The 15,760-nt window shown below is 37.3% G+C and overlaps 1 protein-coding gene across 5 annotated transcripts in view; it reads right to left on the bottom strand.

The window, feature by feature from the left end:
- Positions 1-15,760, bottom strand: part of NEBL (nebulette) — a 381,507-nt gene that overhangs the window by 53,129 nt on the left and 312,618 nt on the right. For 4 of the 5 annotated variants that reach the window (XM_055146579.1, XM_055146581.1, XM_055146582.1 and 1 more), the window contains 7 exons: positions 15,534-15,641; positions 9,760-9,870; positions 6,611-6,721; positions 5,507-5,617; positions 5,226-5,336; positions 3,194-3,298; positions 1,379-1,471 (listed from right to left, as the gene is read on the bottom strand). The exons of the other annotated variant lie outside the window; for it this stretch is intronic. In XM_055146579.1, the coding sequence (XP_055002554.1) occupies positions 1,379-1,471; positions 3,194-3,298; positions 5,226-5,336; positions 5,507-5,617; positions 6,611-6,721; positions 9,760-9,870; positions 15,534-15,641 (750 nt within the window). The remainder of the gene's footprint in view (positions 1-1,378; positions 1,472-3,193; positions 3,299-5,225; positions 5,337-5,506; positions 5,618-6,610; positions 6,722-9,759; positions 9,871-15,533; positions 15,642-15,760) is intronic. 5 annotated transcript variants of the gene reach the window in all.

Raw genomic sequence — 15,760 nt, 5'->3', positions numbered from 1 at the left:
TATATCACTGTCGGCAATAGCAGGGCACACTATAGGACATTTATAACATCAGTTTGCAGTACACTGATGGGTAGGTAGCCCTGTAGCACTGTAACACTCTCATCCCGTTGTTCATCGATTTGCTCGAGCGGGCACCAGTAACATCTCCATTGTGAGACTTGTTGTTACTGTTTTTGGCATATCGAATACACAACGGGTAGCTTGCCAGGCTCTGCCATGAGGGCAAGATACTCTCCATAGCTTGCCGGGCTCTCCAAGAGGGATGGAGGAATCGAACCCGGGTCAGCCATGTGCAAGGCAAATGCCCTCCCCGCTGTGCTATTTCAAATATTGTCTTGAAAGTGTGGGAAACAATCACTGTAATGTCTTTCCCACACTAATTTCTCTACCAGACAGACCTGTGTGGGGCCTCACCCAGACTTTCACTCTGACAGTCAAACCTCCTCATAAAAAGGTCCTTCTCTTGCTTTCTTTAGAAGACAGCTTCATACATGCCACCAAGACTGTATAGCATGAGTATTATACAGCCTTTGCAAAAATTCGTGTTGAAGGATTTGTTTCTATGGAATTACCTTGTCTTTCCTGCTGTTTCCCTCTTATTCTGGGATCAGAGTGACTGACAGATGAGTCTCACCAAGGAAGTTCTACTTGAATAACTTCAAGAAAAACTCTAGAAGGTATAATGGTCTCCAAGAGTTAAGAGGAGGGAACAGATTTAAGGAAAGAACTCTTTTGACTTACTCAACAAGAAATTAAATATATGGAAGAGGACCTGTTGGTAAGGAGAGCAATTACCCACATCAAACACAGAATTGAGAGGCTTTTAATGATAAAGTAAACGCCTTTTCTACCCTTCCCCCACACTCAAAGGGAATTGGCAAATAAATTCTTTTACCAATTATTGTAAAGGTGTGTTTTCTTTGCTGAAATCTGGAAGAAGTAGAAGGCAAATGGGCTCTTCAAAACCTTCTCTTAAGTCACCAAATAAATAATGTAGGGGCTTTCATCATTCTATCAGGGTAAAATTTTCCTTTCTCCAAGTTATAGAGAGCTATTGAAATGTATATTTTCTCCAAAAAATTTAATACCATTAAAATACTGTTCAAAAAGAGGAAATCTAATCCTAGATTGCATTACTAGACTATTAAAGTGATCTATCTCTATGCACTATGATATATCAAGATGAAACACTGCTTAGGTTCAAGGGGAACAGGCTACTCTTGCCTTCTGGAAGTTAAGCCTTTGATATTAGATGAAATAGCATTTCAGCAGAGTGAAAAATAAAAGAGAAAGGCAGCCAGTTTAGGAAAGAACTAAAAACATTTATCTAGCTTATGTTTGCTTTTGAAAAGGATAATTAATGCCATAGAGAACTTACTGAACTAATATTCTGCTGATTTTTCTTCACTCGTTCAATCTCTGGAGTATCTTTTACTGCTGTGCCAGCTCCTATTTCTTTCTTATAAAGTACCTTTATTATAAGAGAAGGAAAAGAATAACGATAAGCTTATTAGAATTCAAGTCTATATCTGTTTCATATGAAAGACAATGTTTCAGGCTTTAAAGTAATGTGAATACAGCCTCTTTTGATGAGTACTAATATTATGTCAACCAATTAAATCTATCCATTATGAGAATAAATGCCCAACTTTGGTTTCATATTCCGTTATCTCACAGATAGCCCTCAAATACCTGTCCTAGCCTGTAGGAAACTGCAGGTTATTTAAGAACAAAATAACAAACTGGAGTTTACTTCTTTGAATATAAATATGTCACATGTAATTAAGAAAAAAATCAAAGAAGGCTCACTAAGCAGCCATCGTTTAATTCAAAGACAGCATGCAAGTTAAAGCAAGTGCTATTCTCCAAATATAAGAATGTTCTCATTATCTTCAAAGAAAATGTTAACTCTATCCACATCAACAAGGATGCTCCCATTCTCTTCAAAGAACATGTTAACTTTATTATCAACATCCACATTAATCATGTCTCTTTTGCTCAGATTTATTTGCTAACCTAACCCCAGTACTCTCTTCCCCACAACCACCCTTCCAATAGAATAAAACCAAAGCATTCTAGAGAAAGCCAGAGCAAGTAGAAGAAAAGCATATCAAAACAGAACCAACTCCTCTCTTGGTACCTAGCAATGCAGTATGGCCTAATAGGAGTTGGATTTTTCTCTGAAAGCTAAAAATCTGGTAACCCATGAAATATCCTGGGGTACTGGAAATTATCTGGAACACCCCAACAATATCAGGGGCCTCCAGGGTTGCACATGGTGATACCTAAGAGACCGTGTGATGCTGGAGATTAAACAGGGGGAGCAAAGGGTTGGCTCCATGCAAGGCATGAAAGTCCCTGTACTATATGACCAGCCCTGTGTATGACCAATATTTATACTTTCAATAACTATCACTGTATCACTGTCATCCTGTTGCTCATTGATTTGCTTGAGTGGGCACCAGTAACATCTCTATTGTGAGACTTGTTACTGTTTTTGGCATTTCGAATACGCCATGGGTAGCTTGCCAGGCTCTGCCGTGCGGGTGGGATACTCTCAGTAGCTTGCCAGGCTCTCCAAGGGGGGTGGAGGAATCAAACCTGGGTTGGCAGTGTGCAAGGCAAGTGCCCTATCCGCTGTGCTATCGCTCCAGCCCCTTCAGTAACTAATATTTTATAATTCCTTGTATATAGTCATTAAGCACAGATCCAACCTCTGAATTAATGGTTCTAATACAATTCCCCCAAATAAAGATACAAACATCTTGAAACTAGCAATATATCCCTAGATATAATATCATTGTTCAAATATAATATCATTGCAAATAAATCCCTAGATATATTATCAGTGAAAATAATTACTGTCCAGAAAGAAAATCACTATATATGATGATTTTCATCTTCAGACATAATCTGAGTAGAAGAACAAGATGCCTTCCTGGGTAAAATTTTTAAATTCACTTAAAAATAACTCAGCTGCACCAATGAATAAAGTTTGAATTTATAATAATTCTTTTATAAAAAGATGAATTATAACTTGTAAGAACATTTGGTACTTTTATTATTTTAAAGCAGAGATAATACATTTGATAGAAAATTTAAGCAAAATAGCAAAAAAGCCAGGCATTGAGCAACAACAGGTCTTCTTACAAAACAAAACTGCAAGATGACAACAGAAATAACGGCTACTCACATCACTAATGTTCTGTTGGGTTGTCTTAATTCTCTGAATTTCTGGAGTATCTAGCACAGTGGAATAGTTAGAGAGCATTTTCTCTGCTTCATCTTTGTACTTTCTCTAAAACAAACAGTAAATGTGAATCTGAATCTGCTCAAGTGCATGTAATGAGAAAGACAAAATGACAATCCTCCTAACTCAACCACACTGCTTTAAATTATAATTTAGGATCATAAGCAATTGCTGATGCAACAGCAAAAAATGGAAGGTGCATGCAAACAAAGGAAACAGACAGGAGAGCAACCCCACCTGCTGAGGCAGTGTTGCCCACCTCGGCTCATTCAAAGTCCTTGGGAACTGGACCTCGGTGCCACACCTAATTCTGGGACCGAATCTTTCATCAATAGTTCTACTCCCTCTTAAAATCAGCCTCAGAGCCCCTGCAAGTTTCTTATATTTCTAGATTTATGCTTTGCATCCTACTTGGATAACACACCTGTGCTTTAGGGAAAGGTATTTATGTTTTTCTGGATGAGATGAAAATCTCAATTTTCTACTTACTAATTGTGCTATGCTTTCTAATACAACCTCCACAATGCTAAGCACCAGCAAACACAGTATTTACTACGTTAAAGGTATTGTTTGAAATAATTAACATGCAGTAACCCAGTCAACCCTATGCAGATGGGTTATTATTGCCTATTTTAGATGGGAAAAATAAGTATCAGAATTAAGATTAATACCCCAAAACACTGGTTCTAAAGCCAATGAAGTTGACTATTATTACTGCAGGTGAGGAAAGGCAATTACTGTTTGTATTTAAATGCACCAAAGGTAGATTATAACCTCTCATAAGTATTACATTATATCAAAAACAATTTTAAAATCTTTTAAAATCATACAGGTCTCTTGTCACATTCCAAAAATCAACGCTATCGAATGCAAGCATGATCTCTGACCTCAGCAGGAAACACTTCCAGAACTGGAAGCTTTGACTTGAGTCAATTTCTTCATCTCCTTCTCTATTTGCAAGGAGGCACTACTCCCAGTGACACCACGTGGCCCTCAAGAAGTAATGTGATACGAGGGATCAAACCCAGAGTCTCACACACAAAAGATATGTACTTGACAGACGAAGCCTCACTTTGACTCTTGATACTTTTACTCCCTGTCATAATCTGTAAGACTTCAATTGCATAACTGTTTGACTATTAGTCTTGAGTTTTCCACAAACAAAACCCTGTCTAATTTTACATATAATTTTCCAAGTGTATAGGACATATTTGCTGAATTAACAAACAACATTGTCGAGACAACTTTTCTCCCCTGACTTAACTGGCCATTTGTCCATTTTTCTTAGTGTCTTGGATTTCAGTTGGAGCCAATTCCTCCAAGTTTACAGGCCATTATTAACACCAAAATCAGATAAAAGAGACTTTTCCCCCTAAATCATACATTATCAATAATTTCCTCCATTAAATATTTTCTTTCATAATTATTTTCCCATATCCAATTTCTCATTTACAAATATGTAATGGATATACTTGGAAAATAAAATTTTATAGGAAAATGTAATTTTTTTCTCAATTACTAGTTAAGATTCAATTTCATTTTATAATTTGCAGAATTTTATTCTTGCTTTTATTTGGATCTGATTCTTTTAATGATAAAATTCACCATGAAATGGGTAAAGGACAACTCACTTTGTAATCCCTTTTCAATAGAGTGAGCATTAGAGCCAAGTGTGCAATAGAGTATGTAAAAGATCAAAAAGTACTGGATTCCAAACATGGGGTCCAACCAAAAGAGCTTTAATGCTCAATGCTCAATAGTATTTATTCTTTTGAATCTGTAGTTCCTTTTCTTCGTGAGGTATGTCACATTTAACCAATGATTTCTTTAACATCAAATGCACTGACTTTAGTAAACAAGAAACCTGAATAGACCAAGAAAACCCGAAAAAAAGGTACTGGGCACGAAGACACATAGAACACATGGGAACTGGGTATAAGCAACATTATTTTGAGCAGCTCTGTTCTCTGCTCACCTGGCTGTAGATTTCAGATGCTCTCTTGGCTCGAAGCATGTCTGGGATATCCATGCTCACCTGCATTCCCTTCCCTTTAATTTCATTTTCTAAATCTTTCTTATATTCTTTCTGGAAAATAAAAAGAAAAGAAAATGATGATCAGAGAGCTCTGCTCAATCTTCCATAATGATATTTATGTGCTTGGATCTCAAAGCCACAAGTGTGGGAACAGCACTCAGACTCTGTCTTTAGACAGTCCCAGTGTGTTTGCTTTACTTTGTCTCCCAGTACTCTCTTACCTGGCTGGCTATTTCAGATGCCTTTTTAGCTCTCTGGATATCAAGAGTGTCCGCGCTCACCTGCATGCCTCGCCCTTTGATTTCAGTCTCTAGATCTCTTTTATAGTCTTTCTGTAGGAATAATAACAATAAAGCATGAAAGTAAGGCTATTTACCAATTTTTAAAACTATGTTAAGAAAACAGATAGTTGAAAGTAAGACCATGGCCTTCGAAAATAAGGTAGAATCTTATCTCTTTTACATTCATAGAACAAAAAAAAAAAGTCATGGTAGGAGCCTGACTTCAGTTAACTATTCACCAGAAATCATGAAAATTTTTCTACTAACCTAAGTCAAGAAAGAGTCAGGAAGGGTCTGCAGCCATAGCACAGCAGGGAAGGCATTTGCCTTGCACGCGGCCGACCCAGGTTCGATTCCCAAAATCCCATATTATGGGCCCCCAAGCACTGCCAGGAGTAATTCCTGAGTGCATGAGCCAGGAGTAATCTCTGTGCAATGCCGGTTGTAACCCAAAAAGAAAAAAAAAAAGTCAGGGGTCAATGAGATCATACAGTGGGTAGTAAGGAACTCAACTTGCACACAGAAGACCCAGTCCCACATACAGTTCCCCGAGGCATACCGGGAGTGATCCCTGAGTACAGAGGTAGGAGCAGCCCCCTGAGTACTAAGCTAGGAATATCCCTGAGCACTGCCATGTGTAGCCCAATCACTCCACCACCATCCCCAAATTAAAGCAATAAAAACATTTAAGTGTAATTAAAAGTATATGTGGGGAGTACAAAAGTGATAGAAATCAACCCACCCAGAGAGAATGAGCAGAAAAGGGTCAAAGGTAATTCCTTAAAAGAAAATCATAAAAGCATTTTTTGTGTGAGATGAGGAGAAAGTGGATTTTTTTCTTTACAGGAGAAATGTTCATTTTTCCCACTGTGTATACAAAGGAGATGGCAAGCATCGTATTTTAATTGCATTGACTTGGAAAAGATGACTATTTGTAAGCATCTTACACATAAAGGTTGTTAAACATATTTCATCCTAGAGAAAGACTTACTGAAAAGGAAATCTGCTAAAAATTCATACAAATTCATTTGTAAATATACTCACCTCACTAGCCATTTCTGATGCACGCTTTGCTCTTTGAATGTCAAGAACATCTGAACTAAGGTCCATTCCTTTTCCTTTTATTTCATTTTCTAGGTCTTTTTTATATTCTTTCTATGGAAAAAAATAGTAGAGTTTAAACTTTACTGGCCAGGGGCTGGAGCAATAGCACAGCAGGTAGGGCGTTTCCCTTGCACACGGTCAACCCGGGTTCGATTCCCAGCATCCCATATGGTCCCCTGAGCACTGCCAGGAGTGATTCCTGAGTGCATGAGCCAGGAGTAACCCCTGTGCATCGCCTGGTGTGACCCCCCCAAAAAAATTAAAAAATTAAACTTTACTGGCCAGCTCTTGAACTGGTATAATATTTTGCATGTTCTCTAGAAACCACAGAAGAGAGAAAATATTAAGAAAGACCCTGTCATGGTGATTCAAATAAAATTTTTAAAAAGAAAGAAATAAAGACCCTGGAATATTCATGTTCTTGATTTCCCAATATTATTTTCTCTTTTAATCATGTTAGACTAGCTTTCAATATTATCAGTCTTTTCCCCTTAATCCTTTCTTCCAATATATTTTGGCACCATATTGGTGCCATATTTTTAAAAATGTTTTCCTTTTAAATGTTGAGGAAGATCTTAGGAGTACATGCTTCTTGTTAATTATTTGAAGTATTTCCTTGAAAGCTGTCTGTAAAATATAAATCATTAAAATAAGTTTTTAAGGAATGGAAAACTGAAAAATCAAAAGGGTTGACTGATGCCAGCCAAGTTTTCAAAAAGTTTTATAAAAACAAATAATTTCCTACTGATTGATCATGTGTTTCTTAAATTCCATCTATTTTAATATCATATTTTTAGCAAATCCAAATATCTTTACTAATATATATTTTGGAGGACTTCTGGTGCTAATGAATCCCTGACTTTCTTACTAAATAAATCATGAAAATGATATGTATCTTAATCCAATTCAGCTAAGTTGCATTTATGACTAACTTGCCTGATGAAAGATGAGACTTCCCTTAATGATAAGAAATCAGGTTCCAGTTAATTCTAGAGTTCACTTGATGGTTATTTTCTCTTTGTCCAGCATAATTAAATTATCCGGTTCTCTGCTTAACTAATAGCCTACAAGACAATGTAATGTCCTGCATGTAATTTTGGAAAGTGCCCAGAACCCAATGACCTGAATAAAAGTCAGAGTTCTTTCACTTATTTGGCCGTGTAACCTTCAAGGGGACTTTCTGTAACCAAGCTCTGACTTGAACACGGGGGAACAATAAAATAGAAATACATGTGCTACCAATAGCACAGGGCAATTGGGAAAATCAAATGAGGTACAAAATGACACTCTGAACACTCTCAGTGGCTTTTTGAATGTAAGAACAATAAATAATGTGCAGCCAATTTAAAGCTAAATGCTTTCACACTCAGAAAGGAAAGTTAGTTTCATTTAGTCACTAAAAGCGCCTTTCCAAAATGAGACATCTCCATAACTGAATTAAAATATTTTTATTCATAATCTTCTGGGTCTTTTACCCTGATACATACATTCTGAATCAATAAATCTAAAAGAATATTTGCTTAAATCGAGGAATAAAGGAAAAAGCAATGGCATCTATATCAAAGTAGTTTTTGAAACTCAAAACAGATCTCATATTGTCATTTGTGTGTAAATGATGAAAATATTACTCTTTCAAAACCCCTATAAATAGTGCATATTTTTCAAATGAGACACAATAATAGCTGGAAGTTGAGAGAAAAGATATGCCTATGTTAGCCCAACTTCTATTACAGCCATGAATCACATTCAGTTTCTAAACGCAGTTACATGGTAACAGTCAGTGGTCATCTGGTTACTTAAAAAGTTCAAAACGGAAACAGCGGATTCCATTCTGAGTTTCAGACCAAGCCTCACAATTTATCAAAATGTAGAATCAACGTCAAGTGATTGGGAAGCATAGTTTTTGGCATTAGTATAGTTGCTAATAGTGGGCTCTAACAGTCGTGCCCCCAGAAGGGAAGAAAAGCTCCCAGACGATAAGCCTGTTATGTAGATAATTATTCTCTAATTTATCTCACTAGCTTAAGACTATTTCTTTCAGGAATACTTTCTTCAGGTGGACATTCAAGGATGGAGATCTCTAATGTCTCTTAAAGTAAAATTAAAGACACACAAAATAAAACCCACTTCTTTTTAAATTAAGATAAAGCTGGTTTTCAAGATGATATTTTAGGGGCACAATTCTACTCTTTAAAAATCTATGCCACTGCACATATCACCAAAATTCCATCAAATCCACAGGATCTCTTTTTAGGGGCTCCCCCTCCTCACCCCCCACTCCACTCCTCTGGTAACCTCAGCCCTGCCCGCTGAGACTAGGGCTTTGTTTTTGTTTGGATTTGTGTGTTCCCTGCTTCTCTAAATCCTACGCATGAGTAAGACCATACAGATTTGCCTTTTAAAATTATGAAATATAATATGCTTTTTAAATTATGATTTAACTTAAAGACCTGAAATTTTGACAAATACAATACATCAATTCTAAGTCAGAATGCTCCACTATATTGGGAGGGGGGTAATTTTGAGGTGCAAGGAAGAATATTGCTGAGAATAAAAAGAAAAACTGACATGAGTTCCAATGTTCTCTATGCCATCTATATTTTCCTTATTTACAACACAAACTACTTATAAAGTATGTGCCACTCACTCAACCTTCACCTCATTTCAGAGATCATAGAATATTACAGAGAAACATCAGGAAAACGCTGATTTTTTAAAAAAATCAATGTGAAAGAATCAAGCTCACCTCAGCATTACTCTCTCTATATATATTTAATTATATATATAAATGAACTACTATAGAGCTATGAAACTATTTACAGAAATTTCTGAATTTCAAGCAGAACATTTGAATACTTTTACATATTTCCGGGAAATTGGGGAAATTTCTTCCCCTGACTCTAAATGGAAATGTCAATATATGCGTTCCTGTTTTTAATGAGAATGAAAAACTTTGCACAGGCCAAAGAAGGAGAAAGAGCAATGGCAAACTACCTTAAACACTAAATTAGTAATAGATTATTAAGTAAGTATTTCCTTTGGAGGGGCGTTTCTCTTGTGATATTTAATAGTAGCAGGATCGAACATACCTCCTTCAGAAGGTTGGTGACGTATTTCACATGTAAGAATTCCGGAGTCTTGTCTAAATCCAGTGCTGGCCTTCCTTTGATCTCCTTCTCATAATCCTCTCTGTAAACTTTCTGTTAAATAAAAACATCGTTTAAGAAATATAACTACCTAGTTTTCATTTAAAATGAATGGCTGATGGGGCTGGATCGATAGCAAAGCAGGTAGGGCATTTGCCTTGCAAATGCCAACCCAGGTTCGAATCCCCAGCATCCCATATGGTCCCCTGAGAACCGCCAAGAGTAATTCCTAAGTGCAGAGCCAGGAGTAACCCCTGTACATTGCCCAATGTGACCCAAAAAGCAAAAAACAAAATAAAATAAATGGCTGCTGAAAGAATATTTATTAGAGCAAGAACTCCCAATAGAAAATTCACATTTTTCTCCCAGATGCTTCTCCCAGATGCTTCTCCCACCCAAGAACATTATCAACAGAAAAGTCATTCTGATTTCATGACAAACTGCAAGATTCTGCCAAACTAAATGCATCCAACGCCACCTCCCTCTGGGAAAGCATTCCAGCGAGGGGATTTCATGTATATGGGGTTGTGATGCTTGACATCAGCCCATTTGAAAAGTACAACCCATGAAATGGGTGATCTGGGCGGAATGACCTGATCAGAGTACACCAGGAGATGGTCCCTTCTACTGGAAGAAAATTTGGTGGCACAGAAGCACCCCAGTGAGTGTTAACTGTCCGTTTTCTCCTGATCACGCTCATTTTATCCTGAATTCAGGAAAGAGTTTCCACCAGGTAATGGAGGCTGGAGGAAGAATAGCAGACTTTGTGTAATGATCTTGGCCTGGAGAATCTTTCACTACCATTCATGGAGTTGGATAGGAATCAAATTCCACAGCGAAGAGAATCCTATCTAGAATCTGATCATTAGGTACAAGGTCACAAAATTAAAGAAGTTGACAGTGACTGCCGAGGGTCTACAGCCAGCCTCTCCCTCGAACACCGTCTTTGCTACCCCCTTCAACTACAACAATTCTTTACATCCTGCATTTGAACAACACACACTTGAAAGCCAAGAACAGCGTGTGCTTTATGACTATGAAGTCTCTCTAACAGAACCATCCACTTCTGAGAAACATTTACCATACAAATTCAGACCGATTTTGCCGCTGAATATTTATTCAAATTACATCACAATGATAAAAAGAAAAATTGTGCATTAGATTGTTGTAAGTGAAAAACAAAAAGCTATTTCAAGATTCATTATGTGCTATTATGAGTCATAAAATGTCTTAAAACCATGAGGGAAGAAAAGGAAACACATCACCTTCTCCCCTACATTTAGAATTACTTGTGGACATGTCAAATACTATAAGTGGGACTGCAAGACAGGGCAAAACAAATGTTCTAAAATCAAACAACACTAATTAAGAAGCTGCATGGAGAATATACATTACTAAACAAATTACAGAGCCATGCAAGAGCAGTGATGAGAAGTTATTCTCTTTTTGATATTGTAGGACTATTTTTGCAACCAAAAATCACTCTTTAAAAAAATTAAATAAAATAAACAGATGTATTTATTTCCTTCATTTAATTACAAAAGTTTTTTCTGTTCTCAAAAAAATATATATATTATTAAAATAAACCATTAGACATTCTGATTGGGGTCAGAGACCTTGTGTAGCAAGGAGGGTTTGCCTTGCACACAGCTGGCCCATAGCACTACACAGGGTGCCCTAAGCTCTGCCAGTAATGATCTCTACCACAGAACCCGGAGAGATCCCTGAGAACAGCCGGGTATGGCCCCCAAACAACAAAACGAACAAACCAACAAACCACTGATTATGACTAGAAGCAAAACATATGGAGGGGAGGCTTCAAGGACTAAGCACTTTGGTGATTGTGAGCTGTGGTAATACTATACATCAATATCACAAATGATAATACTACTATATCCAAGTTAACTGAGCTATAATAAAAGTAATTAATTGATTGATAAGGTTCTATTCATTAGCTTCTCTTTATTTGTAAAACAGAAAGCAAGCATCTTTTCAGAGCAATATGTACAGTTTCTTTCCTTTTCCTAGAAAGCACAGTGATTAAATTTCTATCCAGCATTAGAAGGAAGTGAGAGCAGCATAATTATGGGTTAAAACAAAACATCGGTGGCCTCTTCTAAAATCATGAATACCGTAAGCTGGCTTCTCAGGAATCAATGACATATCTGAGTGAGAGAGTTCCTTGTATTTACAGCCTTGGTCCTGTCTTTAAAGCAAATAAAGACATCTTTAATACACACTCTTACCAGTCTTTATAGAATAGATCTCTCCAAGGGTATTTTTAACTCAGATTTGCTGAGTCTGCAAATCTAATAGCCAATGGCTATAATTAAAGAGAAAACATGTCTCCACCATTGCAAAGGATAAGGATGATTCCCCCTAGTGACAATGCCAGGAATCAGAATAGCAGAAGTTGAATGCCAAAAGTTGAATACCCTCAGAGCCTCTGATGCAGGTTAATTCTACAGCACATAATAAATGTGTAACCATAGTTAAACAATAAGCTGCTTACACCTAATATCAAAACAGCACTCAAAGCAAACTATTCTTTCATTTGACTGATCTTTTAGTGAATGTCAACATTTTATTTCCTCTTGCAATATGTGTAGTCACAGAAAGGGTCAAATGTGCTAGTTGTCAAACTGCTAAGATCTGAATAGGGAAAAGTGCCCAGGTAGACAAGATAGTATTTTCTCAGAGCTGAGGCTACCTTCCAAGTCCCCTCATCTATATGATGAAACCAGTTCTTAAGGAACCTTCTCTTGTGAAGATCCATTCACAGCGGAGAAGAAAAAAAAATTAACAAATGTTTTATATGAAGACAAGTAGGTCTTTGTTTTGTTTTGATAGACAGTTATATATTGAGGAGGCTTTGTTAAGTCCTTCTGATTATGATTTTAAGTTAGAAGGATATTTGCTTCCTTCTATGAATCAGCGTTTCTCAAAGTGTGGACACTAAACCACCTATACCAGAAGCTTTGGAAATATTAAGACACTGAAATTCAGACATTAAGATGTTAAGATTCCTCTATGGACCTATAGAGACGTATCCCCCAAAGTAGCAATGTGGGGATGTATCTTCCAAATACACAAAGACTTAGCCACAAAAGGCTTTGAGTTCTACAGTCATAGGAAAGATGAGGAGGAGGGGAGGGATATTCAGAAGAGAAAAGTACAGAGAGGATTAAAGAGAGGGAAAGGGAGAAATGAGACTGAGATAGTATAGTTTGATCATCAGATTGACAAGAGCCTCAGGCTGAAAGAACTCTGAGCAAAGCCTGTCTGGAAGGTACTGAAATCTCAATAAATAAGGAAAGGTGCAACTACCTATGAGAACTTGGGGACCATGGGTGAGTGCTGCAGTGAGGACCCCCTCATAAGGAAGATTCTAAGGGACTGTATTCCAAATTCCCTCTCTTGGCAAGAGTACAAGGTGGCTAAATTTTTGACTTTCACCCCAATAATGCATCATTCAACCCCTACTTCCTGGGGCAGTTATGCAATGTAAGTAAACAGGACAAGACAATTCAGGAAGAGAACTGACTAGACAAATCAAGAGTCTAGGAACCAGATGTTGATCTACATCCAAGATCATACCTTCAGGAGGGAGATAATGAGTTGGCGAAGAAGAGTTCCCTGAATAATAAAGACCCAAAATATCCAATGGAGACATTCCATCTCAGCTAGCATAGAGAAGGGACCACTATGACAATGATAGTTAAAAATGATCACTCTACTGAGTGCTGAAAGTAGTAAAGGGACAAACATGTAAACTTTTCAGTACCTGTATTGCAAACCATAATGCCCAAAGAGGGAGAGTGAGAGAATAAAAGTACCTGCCAAAGAGGCAGGCTGGGGGTTAATGGGTGGAGAGAAACTGGGGACACTGGTGGCAAGAAATGTACATTGGTGAAGGGACAGTGATGGAACATTGTATGACTGAACCTAATCATGAACAACTTTGTTACTGTGAATCTCAAAGTTGATTGAATTAAAATAAAATATAAGTAACTATACAAAAATTTCCGTGCCATCTTTTAGTACAAGAAACACAGAATTAGAATGCTTTCACTGTATAGGATTTGTTAATTAAAGTAATGAACTAGTAGAGGAACAAACCAGGAACCACAAGAGCAGAATTGTAGTAGGTTGATTCTACTACAAAGGAGGGCAGAGGGGTCGTGGAGAATATGACGGTATCTAAAATGCTCTTGGCCCTATCTTGTTGTATTTTCAGAAAAGTAAGAGACATTGGATCCTAAGTCTCTCAGTGCAAATTTACTTAATTTATATGGTCATAAGTTATAAATCATCATCATCATCATCCCATTGATCACTGAATTTCTCAAGCGGTCTCAGTAACATCTCCATTCGTCCAAGCCCTGAGATTTTAGAAGCCTCTCTACTCATCCTTTCAACTCTTAGCTTTGAAGTCAGTAATTTCTTTTGGAAGTGTTTGAGGAATGATATGGGATGCTGGGGTTGAACCCAAGACAACAACGTGCAAGGCAAGCACCAAGTACTTGCTGTACTATCTCTGTAGCCTCACTTCAAAACAGTCTTGATCAACTTCTCTCTATTGGCTTGAGATAATATGGCATTAAAATATAAGTAGTGATCTCCTCTCTTTCTTTAACTAACATTTATTCCAGAAGTTTTGACTATTCAATAAACCACAATAATATCTCTACCTATTACCTAATTTAACTATAACTTTTCAAACAAGATCACTTATTCGTTTTATAAAATTCCTAGGAGAGGTTTTAGACAGGAAGTTACCATTAGTCCCAGTTTGATGTCTTTGGAGAACAGAAATCTTGCCCCTGAAAGTGCATGGAGCATTGGGAAGGTGACAGGCTGAGAATACTACCTGCATTTCTCTCCTTTTGAAGCAATAACTCAGCTGTCCTCAGAAAATGTGGATGTTGGCTGCTGACCAAGCCTTTTGTACCTGGCATCTGGTTCCCCCCAAAGAAGTGACAAATGAACAGAAGAAACCTCACTGGGACATTGAGAAATTAGTGTGAAGAATATATGGACATGACTTATTACCTTAGAAGAAAATAAACTGGGTAAGAAAAAAAAACCTCTTAAGCAATCTTCCCTCGATGTTTCAAAGCTTCTCTGTCATTATTGAGTAGAGAGAGAAAGGAACGAGTAGAGAATCAATTAGCTAAAAGAAAATCATTTGTGATTTTTGCTGGATCCTAAAGCCTTGACTTTTACTGATAATTTCAGGTGAGATCATTTCTGTGGCAGTATTGTCGGTCTCAGGATAATCCCTTATCTGACAGCATTGACTGGAAAGGATTAGATGAGCAGACATAAAGAACGCATTTAGTCCATCACTTAGCACATAGTATTTAATCGACATTAGTTCTGTTTCTATTAAAAAAAAAAAGAAAAAACATAAACCAGCTCTTCAATATCTTGCAACTGTTTTTCTACTCATCATTGTTTGTTGTGTAGCCAAGCAGAATGAGTTTATTTTATAATCATAGAAAGAGAGAGAAATATTTGGGGGTCATCTCGCTTAATACCAATATATTTCTAGTGGGAATCCCTGGATTAGAATCTTTGTCCTGACGCTATCACCCAGACTCCCTGAGCTTCCCACCACAGGATGCTTCCTTCTAGAGCCCCTCAATATTCTAAGTGCCCCACTAGTGTCCTCACAGGACACAAGATTAATTTAGCAACTAGCCAAAGAGACCCACCTCACTCTGCATCTTCTGAGCCTCCTTTGAAGTTTGGTATGACGGTGTCTCCACAAACTCAAGCATTGACTTCCCCTTATTTTTCTCATATTCTTCTTTATATTTAACCTGTAGTAGAAAAAAAGTACAGAATGCATATAAATTCACAGTCTTCTGCAAACAGAGCAAAGTAATATAGGCCTCCAAAATCCTATTTTCTAGAATTACATTTTTCTATAGCACAGCGG

This window comes from Sorex araneus, chromosome 9 (genome assembly GCF_027595985.1).
Source record: "Sorex araneus isolate mSorAra2 chromosome 9, mSorAra2.pri, whole genome shotgun sequence".
NCBI classification, from domain to species: Eukaryota; Metazoa; Chordata; class Mammalia; order Eulipotyphla; family Soricidae; genus Sorex; species Sorex araneus.
Note: the sequence above shows the minus strand (reverse complement) of the source record. Positions and strands in the feature narration are given on the sequence as shown.